The 23,323-nt window shown below is 42.0% G+C and overlaps 1 protein-coding gene across 1 annotated transcript in view; it reads right to left on the bottom strand.

Annotated features, from left to right (window-relative positions):
- Positions 1–301: 301 nt before the first annotated feature.
- Positions 302–23,323, bottom strand: part of yjefn3 (YjeF N-terminal domain containing 3) — a 46,134-nt gene continuing 23,112 nt past the window's right edge. The window contains exons 3-7 of the mRNA XM_086224991.1: positions 14,581–14,689; positions 7,425–7,535; positions 3,651–3,764; positions 3,003–3,153; positions 302–1,845 (exon numbers count right to left, since the gene is read on the bottom strand). Of these exons, the coding sequence (XP_086081117.1) occupies positions 1,649–1,845; positions 3,003–3,153; positions 3,651–3,764; positions 7,425–7,535; positions 14,581–14,689 (682 nt within the window). The 3' untranslated portion in view covers positions 302–1,648. The remainder of the gene's footprint in view (positions 1,846–3,002; positions 3,154–3,650; positions 3,765–7,424; positions 7,536–14,580; positions 14,690–23,323) is intronic.

Raw genomic sequence — 23,323 nt, 5'->3', positions numbered from 1 at the left:
AATAAGAGGTCTTCCTTCCCCTGCAGCCTGTTATAGTCTGATCACACCAGTTTATGGCTTTCATTACCAAATGGAATCCAGTTGGGAATCAATAAACAGAAGTGCTGGTGGAGTTCATCCAAACAGCCCAAGCGTAATAGCATGCATTGAGGATATAACACAGGTAGGTGGGCAAGTGGCCACTGGTTGTTATTTTTGGGTCCGTTGATTAGAGAATTCTAATAGGCGTGACACCAACTTGAGGAATGTGCAATTAATGTCTATGTCAACCTGATCTCATTCAAATATATGAAACTACCACCACCTCTTAACGAGGAGGAACAGCATCTCTTATAATTTATGTGCCAGTACCACAGAGAGAAACAATGCCAATAAATGTCAATTAGGATTCTTTGGTGGAGGGAGAAATGATCTACGTGCAGCAGTTAAAGGCATCTGGCATCATATTTCCACATAAGTGTATGTTCCTCACATCGGACGCGTACAGTCCTTCGAAATGCTTTCAGACCAACTGGATCGTATTCTGATTGTGGAACGATTCATTTTGCGAGGTCATTTGATGTTCAAAACATTTAATCCATCCCTTTATGGCTGAAACTGTTACTAAACATGTAGTAGGCTACAGCCGAGCCTCTTTAGCAGGATTCTCTTATCTAGAACCACTTCCTTTTGCCAATGAACAGGCTCTGCATTGAGTTGGGTCCTAACCACCGAGGTCACATGACCTCGAAGTTTAAAAAAAAAAAGCACATTAGTATTATAATGCCATGTAGTCAGTTAAAAACATATCGCGCACTGTAACTTTAATGGTTTGAAATCTTTATCACTCTTTAGGAACAACAGCGTCTTCCTGGGAAATTTAGTACGGTTTAGGTCTGGTTAGGTTTAGGAACCTAAAACATTTAGATACGGTGGTTTGTGTCAAAGTTTTGAAGCGTAGTATTAGAATGGGATTGCAAAATTAGTTTTTTCGAAGGTACCAGCCAGTACCTTAACATGTCCCCCGATGTGGACTTTCTCATGTTTTAACCAGAGGGCTCACTGTCCAATCGTCTGACTGTGCTGAACCAGGGAGTCGGTGCGTCGACAACAATAAAGTATCTTGATTTTTGTTGCTATTGTTTTCGTGGTGCGCCCAGACACAACTAGATTACAAAAACAAAACTGACCTTCCCATTTTTTTTTTTCTTTTATTCAACAAGAACTCAGGTCCTTTTGAAACAGCTACTTCAGTAACTGAAAGCAAAAGTCATGTGGAAGTGCAGGCCTACCAAACCGATCAAAAACACATGAACAGATCATTTAAAACCAACAGCTGCGTTTCAATAGAAATTTAAACATATAAACATAAATATATCAGAATGTGAACCTTCAAAATAAGTCCATCTTTTGCAAAATAATCCTGTTTATAATGCTACGGCTTGTACAAGTAGACGGACAGAAAAACTCTGGTCCCTAAAAAGACATGACTTAAACCACGGATTCTAAATATTATCGTCCTACTGTAGCGCAACAGCAAAATCAGTGTAGTCTGATCACAACTGATAACATTAAGTCACAGTAACAACCTATAAAATACAAAACAAGAAAATTAGATTATGCTTTCAAAATGGGGACTGGCCACACCGGTTCTTATGTTTCCTATGTGTTACAACTCGATGAGACAGTCTGTGCCGGGGTATTCCGGGAGATTAAGATCATATTTTTTCTGGATGTCGTAAGGCAGGAAGCGTCCAGCCAAGAAATGCTTCCCTGAGAAACTGGTGGCACACTTCTTTGGTGCTGTCAGCGAGATAAGAACTTCTGGGTTTATCCCATCCTGACTTGCTTCCTCTACGTCCCAACCTGAGGAACAAGAGGAGGAAGGGAAAGAAAATCAGCGGTCTTAGAGAGAAGCAGATAATCTAACTGCAGAGATGTAGCACATTTTTTTTAGGGAAACTGCACACACGGAAGTTGTTGCAGTTCTTCTTATTGTTTATATCATCTTATACTGTACATCCCTGTGTTTATATATCCTGCACTGTGAAAGTACCATCCACCACTGGACTTGAACCACATACCATCAGTGTAGGAGGCAGATGCCCCAACAAGGAGAATGAAACCCACAGGCACGAGTGTCAGTTAACTATGCACTTCTTAAGGTGTCAGGAAGTGAGGTTTACTCACTGCATCATGTGACCCACTGGCCACCCTTACATTTATATTGTTTCCTTTACATTTTTTACGAAAATTTTTAAATTTGTATTGCATGTTTATTTATTGCTCTCCCTTTGACACACTTGACACCATCAATAGTCCCATCATTCTGAGGCAATTCTGATTATTTCATCCCGTGTCACTTTATTTTTTCAGACTAAAGCTAACACCAGTTGTCCATCCATCCATTTTCTATACTGCTTATCCATTAAAGGTTGCGGGGGGGGGGGGGGGTTGCCAGTCCGTCGCAGGGTCATCAGGAGCAATTAGGAGCTCAGTATCTTGCTCAAGGATACTTGGACATGGTCACAGGGGAAGTGAGGATTGAACCAGCCTTCGGTCGACGGCCACTCTACCTCCGAGCCATGCCACCCCACGTAACACCAGTTGTGTACTTGGTTTATGCATGCTTGCTGGTGCTGCATGAGCGCACGTGTTCAACCAGGCTACATACACTTACATCACTGTGGGTTCCTCTTCTGCTGGAAAACCCTGAAGTAAGTGATAAAAAATGATTCCCCCACAGAGCTATGGTGATCCAACCTCAGCTCAAAAAGGTGGATAGTTTTATGACAGTTCTGCAAGTAGGAAAGCATCTATTGTGACAGTTTGTTTTGTTAGCATTCCTTTGGGGAAGGATGAGCTCACAAAATGCTGACAATAGCAAAAAAATCTATCATCCACGTGTGCCGACAGACATAGAAAACTGTTGTTTGAGAGCCAAGATTTGTACAGAGCTGCCAGAACGATCATATATCACGTTCTTTGTCTGCTCCTGAAACCTCCAGTCTAATCATACAGACCTGAGGGCACATCCACACTGGTAATGGGGATCTTGACTTGCTTCAGGGTGACCAGAATCCCAGAGTAGGGTTCCTTAATGTTGGAAGCATCGTCCTCTGGGCCAAGCATAGCATCAATCACCAAGTTGTAGGCGTCGTTTATGAGCTGTACCTGAACAGAAAAAGACCGCTGCATGAATAAATAGAGTTCACCTCCTCTACAGTAGTCTTCTAAATCAGAATCCAGACTTGAGTATGATGAGAGCCAAATCAAGTGGGTGTCTAATAAAGTTGACTTTATGTGCTTCCCCCAGGCATCGTCTTGATGTGCTGTTGTTGGGGATGAATGGAAGACTTTCATATTAAAAGCACTGTAACACTGCATATGCCCCATTAATTCAGCTATTCTAACCTCATACAAGAGGTAGACAGGGGAACGGGATTTTTCCTCCATCTCCTTCTTTCTTTTTCAGTTATTATCATCATTCTAAAACGGATTTGCCCAAATCCTAACATCTATCATCAATTAAAAAAAAACAACACTTGTTTATATTCTCCTTTTCTGACAGCTGTTATTCAAACTGAGCATGTAAAAACTGAAGTTGCACTACATGAGTTCGTGCACATGTCGATTTTCCTTTTACAGTATAAAAAAGGGATGCTGCTAACCTCTGTGGGGAGATAAGAAAGGAAAGGGATATCCATCTTCTCACACTGAACTGTGAAGTCTTGATGCAGGCTGTGAGACGAGCGTTTCGGGTGGTAGATGGTCGGCTCATATTCCTGAGAGAGATGAGGCAAGTGAGGGAAAAACAACAGACAGGGGGAGGGAAGAAAGACAAAAATAGAGGAAAAGGTTATGTAATATCAAGACAATGGCCAGTGATTTCAGAGCACTGACTGTATCTCTCAAGACAAGAGAAAAATACTGTCCAGTGTTCAAAAGTAGCAGTGTTCTGCTGTCTGCTTCCTGACTGAATACTTCCCTTATAATCTGAAGGCTGGAAAGAGTAGAAATCCAGACCACTATAGTATGACAAGTCTGTGATGCCAAGAGGAAGCACCTGTGATCTATGACCTTTGAATTGTTGCCAAGGTACTGTAAATCTTAAAACATAGTCTTGCCGTTTTTATAATACTTTTCCAAAATTGTGAGAAATCCAGAGAGAAAAGCTAGTGCTTACCACATTGAAACTCCATTTAAGTGTCAGACAGTAAGATCAATGCGCGGTCACACTCAAGATCGCACACAGGAATAACTGTAAACTGTGTTTTTGTGACTATTTCTTCAGTAAATATAAAGTACCCAGATTGAAACACATTGCTGGTTTTATAACATTGTCAGCACAACAACAAACACATTTGATTGCGTTCGGGTAGATTATAATTCATCATAGGTCTATATCTCCAAATAAAACCAAATGAAGAGTGATCGGCACGTTTGAATACACGTCGTTTTGTTCTGGTTTGGGTCATTTTGTGGAATTTTACCATTAAAGCCTTTACCTGGCACTTCAGAATGGGTCTTTTAATTAAGTGACCATTTCAAGATCCAAAGCTGAACATCATGAGGGAGCAAAGGCTGAGCAGCCAAACCAAATACAACCCACTTTGCCTGTGAGTGTTTGTGTATGTGTTCCCCCTGAGGTTGCCACTATGTCCTCGAACCTCATCGGTAGTTGCAGCATCAACTTGACATAAACTGTGTGAGACCGAGAAAGAGCTTGGAGTGAGGGCCGGTGTCGCCGAGCATGAGAAGAAATGAAGCGTGAGACAGAAACAAGCGAAGGGCACAGCCGTTGTCAGTTACACTCTCTCTCTCTCTGAGGGGTGAAGTGTCTTGTTTTCAAACACAGAAGTCCATTAGGAGTGAAGTGAGGAGATCTAAAGGACAGAATCCTTTGGCCATGTGTGACTCATGGCTAGAGAACTGGATGCAGAGTTGGAGGTGGGCCTCACTTATTTCTGTGAAAGTTGCTCGTTGGTGTGTGAGGCAGAAATGTTTAGCACATGGTCTTTGAGGAGAAAACATCCATCCATCCATCCATCCATTTTCTTCCGCTTATTCGAGTTAAGGGTTGTGGGGGGGCTGGAGCCTATCCCAGCAGCTACAGGCGAGAGGCAGGGTTCACCCTGGACAGGTCACCAGTCCATCGCAGGGCCAACACATAGAGACAGACAACCATTCACACTCACAGTCACACCTACAGTCAATTTAGAGTATCAATCAGCCTCGTCCCCTCTTGATGTCTTTGGACTGTGGGAGGAAGCTGGAGTACCAGAGAGAACCCACACAGGAACAGGGAGAACATGGAGACTCACACAGGTACAGGGAGAACATGCAGACTCCACCCAGAAGACTTCCTCCCACAGTCCAAAGTCATCAAGAGGGGACGAGGCTGATTGATACTCTAAATTGACCGTAGGTGTGACTGTGAGTGTGAATGGTTGTCTGTCTATATGTGTTGGTCCTGTGATGGACTGGCGACCTGTCCAGGGTGAACCCCACCTCTCTCCCCAGCTCCAGCCCCCTCCCCATGACCCTTAACAGGACAAGGGGAAGGAAATGGATGGATGGATGTTTAATTATGGGAAGCTCAAAAAAAAATGCATCCACGCAAGTCCATGGGAAGGTAGTTTCGGATCACAGTGTATAAAATGACAGATGCCAAACTTGTAATTTCACAGTTTGACCACTATGTAAGACTCTTGGCACTCTTCCTGTGATTTTGCCTCCTTTGCCTGAGAGATATTCTTCTATCCATCTGAAAGTCTGTATAATTTTTTCTCAAGAATTTCTATTGAAAAATGTTTTGTAGTTGGTTTTGTAATTGGTTGACGAAGCTTTAAAACAACGGCATTAAAATCAGTTGAACCCCTGGGCCCAGAGCTGCATATATTACGAAACAGTAACATCTACAGTATATTGACTCTGACACTTCTATGGTCGTCTCACTGTTGAAACTTTTATTTTGTGTCCTACATTATTGATTTAGCCCTTGTGATTGTGTAAGGCCTGGGGCTTAAGAGGTATTAATGAGCCAAAAATAACATCACATCTACATTTATGATGTGAAAAATACACAAGAATTAATGTGCATAGGACTTTTTTTTTTTATTTTAATCCAAAATAAACTTTAATCAATGATGCTTCTCCTGTTACCATCAGTGGAAACAATCAAAGACACAAACTGGTTTAGAGAACATGGATGTCCTGCAGTGACATGTGAAGCGAGTCGGCCTGTTAGACTGTAACTGATGATTCATTTCTACACTCTGTCTGATCACATTTACAGCTCCGCATCAGGAAGTCAAGGCCGCGTGTGTGTGGTTTGTTGTATATGTGTATGTTAATGTGTGTGTGTCTCACGTGTACGCCTGCGTGTTTTCCTGCTGACAGGGATCACATCACACCATGGAAAACATACACCCTTACACCAGGAGAGCAATTCATAGTCCAAGTAAGTATCAAGTTTCTCAAGTTAGAGCGAACTCTGACAAGTGTTGTCTCAGTCGGCCTTGTGTAGTTCGCTCTCAAATAATAATAATAATACTGCATGTAGCATATTGATACAAGAACAGATGAGGCAGAGAAAAAAATAAAACATGACATGGTGAATGAAAGAGATTTTCAAACAAATAAAATTAGATATAAAGCAGCAACAAATTGTCTGGGGAGGAATGAAAAGAGGTTGGATCGTGGTATCACTGCTCAGTTGTTTAGGGTTTTTCAAAGTTAACACTGCGGCTGCTTGTTAATTTTCTGGAAAATGACAGTAAAGTACATCTCCTGCAGAGTCGACCTCTGACCTCAGCCATAGCCCGAGCAGAGAAAAAGACTCTTCAGAGAGCTATCAGGCTGCTCAAGTCCATCTAACATGGTTTTAACCAGAGCTATTGCACTATAAATCTCGTATGTCATACGCACACTGTGAAACGTATAGACGGTTCCACTGTAAAGTCAACTGCTGAAACACACGTCCCATATTTCCCCACAATAAAGTCACATGAGCAGGGCAGGATGACAGCGCCCTGCACAAAGATACTCTTTCACTCCCAGTCATGATGAGTTTTGAGAGGATCGATCTGCAGGTACCTGGCAGGATGAGGCCTACAGATATCGCGATCATGATGACATCATATAAAAGTGGCAGCGGAGTGTATGATGCAGACAGCGTTAACAGGAGTAACAATAGCATGATATCATGACTGTCTGAGTGCCCTTGCAGAGAGGGTAATGGGATAACTGCTCCGAGCCGTTAACAGGAGCTGAACTAATATTCTGTGAAACACATCGGAACCCCTGTTAGGGCTGACTTGAGTTAAAGTTTACGAGGTTTTTTGTAATATTGCCTAATGTGTGTTCTCATCAGACTTTTAAACATATAATTTGTCTTGTATTTAACTTTTGTGCATTCCAAAGTAGTGTGGTAGCTTACTTACAAATATGCGCAGGTGTCGCGCGCACACCAGGCCGATGGAGCCGTTCTGATCTGGTCCACAGATCACCAGAACTGTTGGCTGTTTCTTTGCTAAAGAGTTCAGAGGGTAAGCCTGGGGGGGTAGAGAAAGAAATAGAAGCTAGCAGTTAGGAACAGGAGATATCTAGGGAAGAGAAAAATAGAAATGGTTATTGATAGAGAACAATGGGGCGACTCAAGCGAGAGGAGAAGACAGATAGTATGTGGTATTTATCCCTCAGACTTAGAGGGCTCAGGCTATCCGGTCCGTGCCACTCCATCATGCCAGGCATTCCAGCACTATTGTCTCATCCCTCTATGAGAAAAGCTTCGGTCTCATTAAATCAACCCTGGCAGCAGTGGAAAAAATGCCAGTGTCCTCGCCGTGGGATGCTTCCGTATTTAACACACTTTCCGTCTCAGCTGCAGAGGGCTGTTGGCATCTGCCTCATTAACTGCCTGCACATTCCCTCGTAAATCAGCCTGCACCTTCTTAAACAAGACAGGTAATCGCCTGCAGAGCTGTCAACCAGAGTGGCTAATCCTCCCAGTAACACCTGAACGATACAGCTTTGTGTGTGTGTGTGTGTGTGTGTGTGTGTGTGTGTGTGTGTGTGTGTGTGTGTGTGTTCACTCATTATTACTGAAAGCCCCATCAATTCTTCAAACCCTATGTCACATTACAGATTATTTCATTAACTCAACTATTTGGTGGCACAAGAGTGAATGTAAAGATTAGTTCACCAGACATGCATAGAGACAGTTTACGCCAGCTTCTGGAAATCCTGACCAATTAGAGCCCAATAAATGTGTGTCAGAACACATGTTGCATTTATCACTGCTATAAATAGACCATGACCACAGTAGACATAAGGCTTTAGATTGTAGCCTACAAATTACATTGCAAGTACTTTGTAATGATGTGGCACATGTAAAAGAATTAATTATAGAAACAAGATAAGAGCAAAAAAAAAGGAGGAATTTGGAGAATTTAATTGAAATGTTAAACAGATGTAAATATTCAATAAATTGTGCTTATACTCTAAGATAACCGGGGGAAATCGTTGAGGAGTTTAGTAATGTTGCTATTATACAGATTAGATGGTGGTGAGATATTCAAAATATAGATGTAGGTTAGTCACAGTTACATTAGAGAACCCGCCTTTCATGTTTTGGTCATTCTTGGTCATGTTCTGTGGAAGCCATATTGGATTATTGATTTTTACACAATCTTGATTTTTGAGGTTCTTTTTTTTAGTTTGTTCATCTTCATTTTAGAAATTCAAGCCCTTAACAGGACCACTTCTTTTTTGCCGAAATCTATTATCTGGAACGTTCACTTCCTGTTGCAGCCATATTGGATTCTGATTTGTCTCCTTCTGCCTTCATGGATTCTGTGCACTGACATTTTATTGTTTTCTTGGCAAGCGATGAGTATGATATATTTGACGGTTACCCCTTGCCTGGCATTTGCGGGCAGCTAACCATGTCTAGTTTCTTTATGTTTTCTCATAACCACCTCGCTATAGCCTGTAATTATTCGGCTAAGTTTTGGAAAAAGTAGTTATATGATACCCATTACAAGTCCTCTGTAAATGTTTTATTGTACCCTGTAATTATTATATGAGCACACCATAATTACCAAATAATTTACAGGCTAAGGGATGAAATGTTACTTAATTTAACAGTGAAACCTCACATGCTGATTCTTAAAGACTGACGGAATCGTCGTGACCTTTGACCTCCAAATTGTGAGCGTCTGAATCAGCATGATTCCACTGATATAGCCGCAGCAGCATGGAAAAATAGGTCATTGTCTCAATTGTATAATTTGATATAGCAAGATGAACCCAGGAGACGCGACAGCAGACGTTAGCTTGGTTGTAACAGCTCAGCTGAGAAATCACCAGTGTCATAATGATTGAGGACCCCTGGACCGATGCTAACGTCAGCCAAGAACGACGCTGAGGGAGGAGAGTAGACAGTAAAAAAGAGTAAAATAGGACATTAAGTTTCATTTTCATATCTGAAACCTAATAAGGGATAATGTCAAGCTCCCTGGAGGAAAATTACCACCTCTGGCCAGTGAGGACTATCCAGCTCTGATAGTGCCATCGCCAGCTGTGAACTCACCTGTATCAAGTGACTCAAGGTTGCTAGGAGACTGAAAGCTACACCAAACAATATTTTTTTTCCAGTGAAAATGAAAATGTAATGAAAATATGTGTAATGACCACGACCTCATAACGTCACATCACATTGTGGCGCTAATGCCAGTATAAATTCATTAGGATCTTTTTCATGATCCAAGATGACAACATCACGCTACGGGCGGCGGTTATTAAAACACAAGACTGTCTGCATTTGGTTTGGTCCAACAAACAAAAGACGACGAGGAGCAAACGCTGAAATCCTGTTTGGATCCCCAACTCTAACCTGCAATATTTTTAGAACCTTAACCAAATGTTTTTTGTTCCTTTGCGACAGCCCCATTTGAATCCTGTTTACACCATAACTTTAGCCCAAACCATAATGTTTTCCTAGTATTTTTTTTTCTGCCTAAATCGAACCATTCCTTAACTGAGCTGACGCATCATAAGATATAATTTCCAGCACATAATTTCATTTCACAAAACTGTTATGAGTCATTATGAAAATGAACTTTTCTAAATGACAAGAAAACATTAACACCTGACTGCAGCCGTGCAAATTCCAATTGACTTCGCATTGTCTCCATCGTACGAACACGCACTCTTAGTGGGTGTAGAGCCACATCTTCTCACAGGATTGTGTTTTGTTTTTCACTATTCTTTTCTCAGAAGTTAATGAAGACAAAAACAAGGCTAAAGGAAGAGGGAATATTACAAAAACGTGAACGCTGTATATCAGTATGGTTTTCAGCGTCTTCGGCTGAGTTCATAGACTTCGAAAAAAATCCGATGCTGCCACTGCCTTCTCTGTTTTATGCTTTCATATTAAACATTAATTCACATTGATCTCTTCTCCGAGCTTGGAGGTCCCGTTAGAGGGATCAGTGATACCAGCGCTGGAACCAGTTCGTGCTGCTGGTGAAACCATTAGAGTCACATACTGTTGAAAGGGAACGACTATAAATGGATCAAACCACATTAATTCAGGCAGCTCACTTCAATGTTTTGAATCATTTGTCTCCTGACAAAGAAGCAAAGAAGAAACTTCAAGAATTTCCAAGGAGACCATGACCATTCCAAAGAAAGGCTGCCAAAGCAATCTCAAATAATGAATCAATAAAAACAGCTATTGACCAATGAATTCTTTATACTTTTTTGTTGATTTTACACACCTGAAAAAGGCCTCAGCGAAGCCAAAGAACACAGAGTTTTACTACTTTGAGGCAGAGTAGTTTCTTTTTTTCTCACAATTGATAGAAGTCTGTGATAATCTTCCAAAATGATGTCACACCTGTCAATAAAAACTGCCCTGGCAACAAATGACATGTGATCAGTATTATTTTAGAAGAAAAAAAATGGACTTGCAATAAACCTGCTCCATTGTTTTCCAGTATTTGAGGTATTTATGATGTTTTTCAGGAGTTTCTACAAGTGCCGACAGATGTGTTGCTCCATGTGTCGGGCTGGTCCGCGATACGGCTGCCTCTCTTTATCAGTTTCCCCAGAGAACTTTTCACATTTTCTTTCTTTGAGTAGGCAGCTGGAATTATGACATTACAGTCTGACAGCACCAGATGTTTTCCATGTAGGTCCTACTTACAACAGACCCCCCCCCCCCCAAATATTTATTATTTTATTAGTGGCTTTTAAAAATGGGCAGTAACTTTAGTAATGTCTCAATTAGAAGAAAGGTGCAGGCTTCGGGGTTGCTAGGATGCCTTCACGCATACACAAATACGTCCGTCTTGATTGTAATAAGGTCTCCGTTGGGAATACCTCTTTGAAATAGATGTTAAAGGCACATGTGCTTTCACCTCCAATCAGCCTGAGACACATAGCGAGCCTGAGAAAACACCATCAGGTTCCTAAAAACACAAATACATAAGCGCACCAAGCCAGTGTGTTAATGTTAGTGCAAGGAAAGCAGACTGCAGCGTTAGATCTCCGCTGAACTGTAGACTGATTTACTGCTGTGTGGCAACAAAATGTCTCCTGTCTCCACTCAGGTGTTGAAAAGCCTCAGACTGATACAGAAACACACACTCAGTCTGGACCTGGTGGCTGTGGCTGCTGCTGGAGCACTGAAGGGATTACTTACAGAAAACCTATAATCTATCTGGCAACCGGAGGTGTGCGTGCGTGTGCACGCACACGCTTGTTTGTGTGGTATATTTGGAAGCCAGTAGCAGTAGGCCAGCAGTGAAATCAGACTGTCTGCATCTCCTTTCACTGTAATTGTCCTTAAATAGCGGTGATGTCATGTAGGCAGTAGCGTGCTGCTGGTGGCTGTGGGCAGCAGCGTTCTGGGCGTCCAGGCCATGTTTGTTTAGTAAGGCTATGCTGCTGGGTCCAGTGGTGGAGGGCCAGGCAGCAGGCCAGCAGTGGCCCATGATAATAGAGGGGAAGTGGATGTGGTGGGTTTAATCACACGCTCTTAAGGGAGAACACAACGTCTCTCCTTCTGACTGAAGCTGCCACTCGGCCTGTCTCAGCTTTTACTGGGCTCCTCTTTTTCATTCTCACGGTCGCCCGTTTCCATTTCACTTTCTTGAAAATGTTGGTGCTCATTCTCAAAGAAAGATGTACGTTTGTTTGACTTAATGACATAATGCTGCTTTACAAAACTTTCTTCATGAAGAAACTCCAACCAATTAAAACTCACACGTCACATTCGTATGAGAAGTATCTGCAGAAGGCGCAGAATTTTAAAAAATAGCCATTTTCTGACCTGGAAAAGTTTTGGATAAATACATCATGCCAAAAATTGCAGGAAAAGTCATGAATACCTGCACGTTGGAGTACAGTGTTGGAATCTCTACTATTTATTTCCTTTAATGCTTGAATATGTTTTATCAAACCAAGCTTGTCATACACTAGTAAATTTTGACGAGTAGTTCTGTGTTTTTCTCCTGGCCCCCTTAAACAAATACATAAAACCTGCAGCAATAAAAGCTATAAACACAATATCCAGATAACAGCTTGTAAAATGAGACAATTTGTTTACATACCAACAGCGGCACCGTTCATTTTCACTTGTTTTTTTTTAACCAAGTCCATCATTCGTTCACTCTCCTGTCCTGATTCTGTCTCCGTCAGGTTGATTCTGACGAAGAGTAAATCAACCTGTGGACCGTGCACATGTGGTGAAGTCCCCAGGGACACTGCAGGGTGAGGGATTTGCGAGTATGGAGTCCATAACGTGATGCACAATGGCACCAAAAGGCTTTTTCCAATTATTTATAAAATGGTGGGTACATTTTTTTTCGGGGGCCAACCCACATAAAATGCAACCTGAAACAACAGATAGCTTGTTTCTCAGAAGTACGGGAGAAGACAAACATAGAAAAAGTAAAGCCACTTGGGCGGTGCTGGAACCGTGTGTCTATCCCAGTTAACTTCAATCAGATCAACCAATACATTTTGTACTCAAAACTACATTTTCATATGATCTTATTTGGTATGTTGTATTTACTGTCATATGCTTTGTTATCATTTCGTCTGACATTTGTTGCAGCACAACAAATAACCCCAGAAAGATCATGTTTTGAGTGTTGTTCCTGGCTTCCTCTCGCTTCTCTAATGTCACTTGTTCTGGAGGAAGATATTAAAGGTGTAAAATTAGAAAGTCTGCACACTAGAACTGCTCCCAATAAAGTTAATGTGATCTCACCACATTTAACGTTTCGGTTACAAGCCCTTCATCACATGTCGGAAACATGTGGTGGGATCACATTAAATTTATTGGGAGCAGCTCTACTTTCTAATTTTGTGCTCATGCTTCTATTCCCTTTTTACATTTTTTGGGGGGATATTGGAAAACTTTGCAGAAGATATTTTAGGTGTCTAATTCATCAGATGTTAACACTTGGATGTGTTGTATTTCTATCGCTCCTGCCCTTGTCTCCTTTTTTTCTCTCTCTCATCTCATCTCATGTCATCTCACCAAAGACGCATATTCATCAAAGCCAGTCGAAGAGCTCACAGAGGGAACCAATATGGTGCTCAAACAAAATCAGCGGTCTGGTCTGATGCCTAACTTCCCTCCGCAGACTCTTTGTTTGACAGAGTCCAGATTACGGCAAAATGAAACTTTAACCACACCACAAAAGAAGAGCTGCGAAAATGTTTGCAAGTAGATGTGTCTGAAAGTTAAAACATTTCCATCACATAATAATCATGCAAACCGTAAAGTAGCAGCAAGCGTGACCTTTTGCCCTCATGTACAAGCAAACTGTCACTATCACACGGAACACAATGTGGCAGAACATGTCGATGTTTTTCTGTGATGAAATTTAAGACTGTTGGGAATGGATCGCTGAGTGGTAGTGCAGTGTAGAGGCCGAGGAGCTGATCATCCCAGGAATAGTTCCAGACTCTGTGTTTGTACGCATCTCTCTGTTACTATGCCATTATTACCTTAAATTTCCTTTAGCTGGAACGTGATACAGAAACTTGATCCAGTAACTGTGTGTGCCAAATGTTCAGAAGACAAATGACACATGGCGGCGTAATGTTTGATGTTGAATATCCTTTAGAGAAATGCCCAAAAGTACACCAGAATACAGCTAGTGAGGATACTGATGAATGCACGCACGCGCGCACACACACACACACACACACACACACACACACACACTAACAACAATTGGAATGGACATTCTTGTGAGAATTGGCTAAAATGTCCTCACATGTCAAAATGTCCTCAAGGATCGGTTCACACAAGAATAGAAAGACATGTGCGCGCACACACATGCACAATGGGCCAGAGTTTTGAGACTAAAATGGCCGTATTGTTAAAGTCTAATTTCACAATAAAAACATACGGAAATATTTGTCCCAGCCTTTTCGGGGGTGATGTTATCGGGTGAAAGACACGTGACTGAATTCTGTGTCGCCACTTTATTACAAGTGTTAAACAAAACCCAATGAAGTAATGAAAATGACTAACAGCCAAGTTAGAAAAGCAGCGCTGATAGAAGTTTTGCAGACCTTAGTAATGGCAAGAGCACACGCATGTCCCCAGATCTCTATCAGCTGTTGTTGTCCAAACCTGTAGTCCCTCAAGAGCTCTGTCTCGATTGCGGCCGCCTCTCCTTTACTGTTGGACAAAACACAGAACAAGACATAATAGATGTTTAGTCATATTTAGTTGATCTTCAGTATCTGTTGAGCTGCTCAGGGAGAGAATCAGGGAGTGAGCGTCGTCATGAGGTCATCGCCGCTCCAAAAAATACACTGAACCTCATTAAAAAGCACAACGTGATTCAGACTTTTGCTCACCAGCAGAAAAATGTGCTGAGTCCGCAGGATCCGTGGAGGGATTCAAAATGTCTTTTCTTCCACTCCATGATGCACCAGCAATGCTTAAGCCAACATGTATTTATATAAAGTGACTTTTACTTTTTAAACAACACCGATATTTATACATATTGAATAGTGGCAGATTAATGTTTACAGAGAGGATTTTGGAAGTAAAAATGAAAAACAAGGCACAAACATATCCATACCCATAAATGGTAAATCTTACATTTCTTATTTTCCAGCTTCAAGCCTTATAAATAATCAATCTTCTTTCAAACATCCCCAAAGTGGAGCGGACCGATTCTCAAACTTGACATGAGATGAATGTTTCATCTGCACTCCCATCATGACATTGGCTTGCTGTGCATCCCAAAAACGGTCAGGACGTGCAGCCATGAAACTCAAAACAGATCATGAGAGAGATTTTAACTTTGTTTTTCCTTTGTCTTTTTCGCAAATTGATGCTTTTCCAGTACATGGGGTCCCCTAAAGACCTATCCTGTCCACAAAATTTGCACACTGATTTGTTACTATCCATTGGAGTCCAGACCGTTCCATTTCATCTAGCGTAATTCATTGGAATATGTTGTGGCCAAATGTCATCCAGAAACCCAAATCACCACATGATCATTTTAACTATTTACAGGCTTGCGAGACCACAACACAGCCACAGACCATTGAAAGTTCTCAAAGGAAACCAAAATAGCCCCCCCACACCCAAATAAAAAATTCAGTGGAAGGCATTATTATGTAAGTTCACCTTGATGTGAATGACTACAAGTCTGCATTGCAGTCCACATTTCACCTTAAAGGCCTCAAATTGACTCTCACTAAAGTGTTAGGCAGCATTGTGATGACAGACAAATTAATGACATATTTTGAACTAAGAGTTGACATGGGGGCGGCATGACTCAGAGGTAGAGCGGCCATCTAGCAGCCGAAGGGTCGCTGGTTTGCTCCTCACGTCCCCTGGTGTCCATGTCAAAGTATCCTTGGGCAAGATACTGAGCCCCTAATTGCTCCTGATGGCCCTGCGACGGACTGGCGACCCGTATAGGGTGAACCCCGTCTCTCACCTAATGTCAGCTGAGATAGACTCCAGCCCCCCCAACCCCTGCGACCCTTAACAGATAAAAGGTATAGACAATGGATGGATGGATGGAGATGACCTCTGTAATGTACTATGGTCACACACAGTTGAAACCTCTTTGCTACTTTGCCTCCTCCTGATTTCGCCATGGTGACAGTGTGACTAATATTGGTCGCCTGCTGGTGCTGCTTTTAGCATTGAGGGGTGTGTGAGTGTGTGTGTGTGTGTGTGAGACCAATCCTATTACAGGAGTGGATGGTGACATGGCTGCAGCCACAACGCCGTCACCTGTTATTCAGAGTATGAACATTTGGCGAAGGCCAGAGGAAATGATTCTGAGTCCTCTAAACTGAGGGCCGATACTGTTGCATCCCCTTTACTCTACAGACATCTAGTGGTCATCACGAGTACTGCAGTTTTTGAGGAAAACCTGGACGATAAAACAGTTATATTCAGGGAGAAACTCAACAAACTGCTTGATTTCACCTGTCATACTAGTGGAATATTGCAGTAACTGAAGTAATTGTTATTTGTGTCAAATACTACTGCATATTGCAGAGAAATAACAAATGCAATCAATATTTTTGCTTCTAATGAGCAGTAAATCTACAGGGTACATCGACTCTGCTTCAAATCTCTATCTCTCACAAAAGATAAAGAGGTCTATGTGTGTGCAAAACATATTTAGTAAATTCATCACTGTGCATTGTTAATTCATAATTTGTCCATCAGACATGCAGAAACACTCAGTGGTTACACTGCACAACAGGTTGCACTGTTTTTATGTGTTTTATTTGTTAAGTTCTCGTATCTTACACAATACTTTTATTTAGAAATATTGCTGTATGATGCAACTTTCTCACAGATATTCAGCCATATGTGAGGATGCACACACACTCAGGGTGGCTTTTGTTATCATTTTCAAGCTGATGAGTGTGAAGGACCAACACTAAACCGCCTCGCCGTCCCCCTGCATCCTCGTGTGTGAATCTTCAGGTGCATTCATTCTGTAGTCATCCCTATTCTCTGGAGACAGGTGTTAATGCTAAACCTGTGTTCCTTCAAGATGCAACCGTGTGTGTGTGTGTGTGTGTGTGTGTGTGTGTGTGTGTGTGTGTGTGTGTGTGTGTGTGTGTGTGTGTCAGCAAGCTACTGTATCCAAGTGGGGCTTCTGGCATTTACCTGAGCCAGTGGAGCGGCACCAGCTGTCTCCCATGGCTCACCTCAGGGATGTTTCCTGAGTCACTGTGACAAGTTGATCTTTGGAAAGTTCACACTCGTCCACATGGTTTGCTGAGCTCCCAGAAGCACCACTGAGCCAAACTGGTGTGTTTGTCTTTGAAATTTGTGGTGTTCATGTAGGTGGGCGGAAAAGTCTGTGCCATGCTACCACTGAGACGTAGCATCAGTGACAGAACAGCTGCTAGTGTTAGCCTGGAGGTTTTACCACAAGGGAGCAGCACACAGCATTCAGCACAGATGGCTGATGCATATCCTCCTAATCACTAGCTCTTATCATGGTAATTATTTTTTAAACGAGCATTTTTGAATCTGAAGCATGTCTGTTAGCATATTTACCTTTGCATCTATGTATTTCAATGTGCATAAAACCTGCTGAACACTTTATAATCAAAAGGAGTGTGCAGGTAGAACCCTACCTGTGATTTTCCCTGATTATGCGCTTATATGTGTGCCCGTGCATGCGTGTGTGTGTGTGTGTGTGTGTGTGTGTGTATGTATGTGTGTGTGTGTGTGTGTGTGTGTGTGCTGTCAGGAAAAAAAATTATGAGCATTAGCTTGTGTTGCAGCTGCCCACCAACACACAGATAGCAGTGGCCTCCCCCCAGGGGGAGGCTTGATTTCCCCACGCTGTGCGTGTTGCACGGCTGTAGAGTGTCACCCTCGCTGCAGTGCTGCTCGACTGTGATCATAACCTGCTTAATGAATCTGTTTGCCTTATACATGAGATAAGGTGAAATGAGACTCTAATGGTCCCAGTGGGGAAAACGCAGTGCAGCAGCAGACGATAAAAACTAATTAAATAATACTTGATGAGTCGAGGGTCACTGAGACTGTTAAATATGAATTTTTATATGTTAATAATTCAAGTGTATGAATGACAGTATCTGCAAAATACTGTCGTGTTTCTTGATGAATTCTTGGAAGGTTCGAAGATATTTGTTGATAGCGATATTAGTGGTACATGATATGATCAAAGTTACATATAGAATTTAATCTATAAACATACAATACAATGCAACGGCTCTGAAACAGTGTCACACCATGATCCTGCAATGCCTCTCCTAATGTCCCTGCGCAGCCACGAAGCATTGTTTTATCTTGTGAGAGATAAATACTCTGCAAAATAGAACGCTGGAGCGCTGAAATAGCTGCTTTCTCTCTCCTCCCCTCCACCCCCACTGTCCCCACCCCCCACCCCTCTCTGTTTGCCTAATTTCCACCTTTCCAGTGTGATCTGCTGGTAAGATAGAGGCAGCTTGATTAAAATAACTGGAAGTGTGAGACTGTAGCCAACATCTTTCAACCCTGCAATTGCTCACCAGGAAGCTCCAATAAGTGAGAGGAGGAGGAGGAGGGGGAGATGGCTTTGTTTTACAAATGGACACACAAGATTTTGACACATATTCTTTGTAGCATTATAGACTTACAAAAGTAATAAAAACATAATCAACATAATATTATAGAACTAGCGACAGAAACACACTTGGAGTGTTTACAGTTTATGACATGACAACGTGTACATTGATTTTAATTTCCCTGGCCGTGTGGCAGTATGACCTTAGCTCCCTCTTTTGCAAAATCTCGCTGGTAGACACAAACAAACAAACAAACACGTCGGCTAAGATGATGAGCACACATCAAACGGACGACGATCTACATTTCTTCCTTTTTTTACCTGATTTAATTGGGTGAATCGTGAATCTTCAAATTCTCATTTGAAGAAGTTACACATTCACACATAGAAGCCGCCCAGTTCAACCACAGTATGATGGTTCCAAGAGCTCCACTGGAGCAGTTGGAAGTGAAGGGCCTTGCTCAAGGGCACCTCAGTGCAGCTTCTCAACTTTCCCCACCCAAACGTCATGAACAAAGTTGTTTATGAGCTGAAATTGTAAAGTTTGTTTTGTTTTTCAAATCTATGAGACAAATCCATATTTATGGCAAACCTTACTAAACATGCAGTAGTGCTCAACAATACAACCACTTTTCTGTTGCGTGATCTGAAAGGTTTTTCAGCACTGGAGCTTGGCCACATAACAACTGTTCATAGCTGCCCCTGCAATTAAATAAGCAGTACTCATGTTGGTGAGGGGCTGGTTCACCCTGCTACAGAGGACCTAATAATTTGTCGAGCTGCCTTTGACTCAGAGAACCTAAAAACACTCTGGTCATTAGAGCCACAAAGCTCTCTTCTGTTCTGCTCTCTGCCTGTCCTCTCTGCCATTATCTGCCCATCTCCTGCTCCAGCTAATGCTCAACAGATGTTAATGATACAAATATGATACAAATAAAATAACTCTTTTTCTTAATAGAAATCAAGTCCAAAAATCTTCCAGCTCTCATCTGGAGCAGAAAACTCCTCATCATGAAATACGAGGAAAGGCTGTTGCAGGTGATGAAATGATTTCATATTTAACCAATCCAAGCTCCACATGATGCTGCAGACAGCTTATTTGACCAGGTTGTGAATCACACCCTGAGGTTCAAGTGCAGCGAGCAACCCCTGTAATAATCTGCACTCTATTTGTTCCCACCACTGCTTTCCTCCACTGTGCCACGCTTTGATCTCCAATTTGACTGATCTGCTGTCATCACTCAGGTATCTCTTTCATTTCCTCTCCCTATCTTCCTCTCCGGCTCTCCTTATACTGTCGTCTTTCACTATTGCTGCTCCTCTGATGAAGGTTCATTCGACCAGAGCGGTGGCAGATACCGAGGGGTGACAGCAAGGGAAAAACAAAAAGAGAAACACACAGAGATGATGCACTGGCCCTATCAATACTCATCAAGCAGACCGTTTCATTGTTACACTTGTTTTAAAAGGTTTTGGTCATAATCCTGGTATGATGCCGATAGACAACCGTGGTTAAACTGAGCCGCTAGAGGGTGGTTCCTGTGTCATTATAACCAGACTATCAGTAGCTTTCTCAGGTGTGTGAATATAAATGCATTTTATTCAACATGTGTCACGTCGGGACAACTTTCATCATCGCTAACACCTCCTAGCATTGGCCTCAAGGAAGTCCTGCAACCTGCTGCCAGGAGATGATATAAAATGAAAATGGGTAATGGAAATGTAGAGGACTATGGCATCATGTGAAAAGCAGATGAGTCTTCATCCAGTTGCAAAACATTCAAAGGAAAGAGAAATCTCTGCAATGATAAGAAGCACATAAATTTGCCAAGGAGAAAATACCGCTAATAGCTACATGCTGCCAGTAGGCTCAGACTGTCTTCAGGATCCAGACTCAACATTTTCATTCAGATCAACCTCACAAAAATTAAACACTTGGTCCTTGTAATAGTATATATTTGTCCATTAGTTTACATCAAAATCCACCTGTTCCTTTTGAGGATACCTTACTAACCAACACATTAAAGCCTCAGCAGAGAGAGAAGGTCACTCAGTAAAGAGTATAGCCCACTCACAGGCAATGTCAAGAAATAAATCTGGCACAAAAAAGTAATGTGCTCTTCCGTGGCCCTCGCTAGATCCCTCCTTTAAGTTTCATAGAAATCCACCAGGCAGTTTTTGTGTAATCCTGTTCACAGGCTTAGATAAAAACATAACCTCCTTGAAAGAGAGTGTGATGGAAGCTGGAATGGTAATAACGCAGATTGACAAGCATCAGCAAAGGATTTTTTTTCCCAGGAAGAAATGCATGCAACGACAAAGACGGCACAAAGCAATAAGTTAAACCAAACAAAGACCGTATTGGGTTATTACAAAAACTCACGCCCTGTAGCACCAGATTAGATGTCTGAATGCATAGTGGGTTTATGATTGTGTGTGTGTGTGTGTGTGTGTGTGTGCGTGCGTGCGTGCGTGTGTGTGTGTGTGTGTGTGTGTGTGTGCGCGCACATGCGTGCTTGTTTGTTAGCCCAACATTTGGAAAAAGCAGCATATGCAATTTGGGAGATGCTTTTGTTAAAATGTTAATCCAAAAATGAACAGAATCTAATAAAAACCCAAGTGAGTAGGATTCAATATAGGATGCTTGAGTGCATTAAAAATGGCTTTTGTAGATTTCTGAGGGAAGAACACCAAGACATGGGTTTCATAATATGACATCACACAGGATGATCAGGTGCAGTAGCCTCAGCTGGCAGATAGGAGCCCACTGTGTGCCTCCATATGCTCCCATTTATCCGTCCAGCATGAACCCCTTTATGCTACTCAATTCTTATCAAATCAGGAACACGTGGCTGACTTTATTTCAAGTCTTCATTCAGAACTGGCTGTATATTATGTGAGAGAGATAACATCCTGTCTCTGCAGTTGCGTCATTTTTTAAAATCAGGCTTAATCAGTTTAGCCGTCTGCTCATGCTTCTCATATCCGGTCAGACAAGACATTCTTTAGATAATCCCTTCAGTGGCGCCTGTTTTTTTCTTCTCGTCCTCCTGCAGCATCAGCAATAGCGTCCGTTGTGCACCTGTACATGTACGAAAGGTATATATCATATAGAGACACAGGTGGTGCTCATTTCATTTCATGCTTCCTGTTCTCAAGCACTAAAAATACACAGCAGTGAGTCAGGTCTACTTGTGCCTCATTTTTAGATGCCATGTGACCTCAAAAATGATGTCCAAACCCACACTGAAAAGCACCAAAGCATGAACAGACATTAAGTGCACCTACATGAGTGAGAGGGCACACCCACGTGCACAAAGGCTGTACCATCCCTTACCCTCTCAGTGGTCCTTAAACCTCTCACCTATCCAGAATATCCATTTATAACCTCTGTCTCCGGCTGTAAACCCAGCACCCTCCACGTGAGGCCGGAGGCCATCCGCATCACAGATTATAAGGCGTGCGTTGTCACATCTCGTTTGTTCTCTCTGCAGCTAGGTCTTGTCCTGAGGGTTCTAAGAGCAGAGCAGAACGGCTAACACAGTTTATGAGGCCACTGATCAGGACGCAGCAGAGGGATGGTCCGTCTCTAAGTGACCTAAAGTCTAATATCAGCAATGTCTCAGCTGACCTGCGCTTTATAGGAGGAACAGTCTGCCTTTCCAGAGAGATCTGACCTGATCCCCTTCATGTAATAACCGAGATATCATCCACAAGGCAACAGCTGTACGCACAGATTGTCCTCCACTCAATAGACACACATTTCTGTGCAGGTGTTCGAGGTCATACTCAAACTTATCAAAAAAAGGTCATCTCATTTTCCTCCCTGTGCTGACAGCGTTGAATTACAATACGGCCCATTAAAACCATGCTGAGAAGAAGAAGGAGAGCATTGTGATCCTTTTTAATTAAGGTAAAATACAACCCAGACTGACTGTTGCTGACAAAATAAAATAGAACGCATGAAGGCAAACAGTTGGTCCGTGGCTTCCTTTATCAAGTTGTGGCTTAGATCCACAACAGAGGCTTTTCTGCAGTTCCTGGAGGCGATGACTAGATTGAGAGATGGAAAGAAAATGAAATACTTACAAATTTGATAATCAGTAAATCATTTATGACTTATTTCAAACAAATGATTTGCTGGTTTCAGACTCTTAAATATAAAGGGTATTGCTGCTTCTTTTTTCATTTATGTCAAAAAAAGAAGCTTTCGGAGGGGTTTGGACTGTTGGATATAGAAAAGAAGCTATTTGAAATGTCACTGGGCTTTTGAGCATTTTCTTTTACATTTTCTTAACTTTTTATTTTATAAAAAATAAACAAATAAATAAATAAAATGAACCACTATTTGCAGCAGCGGAGAAAATAATCTCAAATCGCGGGCTTAATGGAGAATGTATGCTCCCAATGTTCATGTTACATCAGCAACATGGGAAAACGCCCTGACTACTTCAGAGTATGTGATGGTGTGAGGATTCCTTACGCATTTTGGATATTTTACATTCCTAGGAGCAGGTCTGAACACGTCGTTAGACCTCCCTCCCCTACTTCCAGCTGTGACCATTTTCCTTTTGCTCGATTTTAATCCAAATCTGTTTCTTCCAATAAACTGAAATGTAATTTATCCAGTCGAAGGCCAATCTCGTGTTTTTGCATAACAAAAGGCAGAGAAGACAAGCACACTGTGGAGCAGACGGATGAAAGGAGAGATCATTTACACAGAGTTTTGTGCCCTACTAAAAATA

Source organism: Aulostomus chinensis, chromosome 14 (genome assembly GCF_037954235.1).
Source record: "Aulostomus chinensis isolate RoL2024-O1b breed Wild chromosome 14, RoL_Achi_v1.0, whole genome shotgun sequence".
Taxonomy (NCBI): Eukaryota; Metazoa; Chordata; class Actinopteri; order Syngnathiformes; family Aulostomidae; genus Aulostomus; species Aulostomus chinensis.
This window is presented reverse-complemented; position numbering and strand designations above follow the sequence as displayed.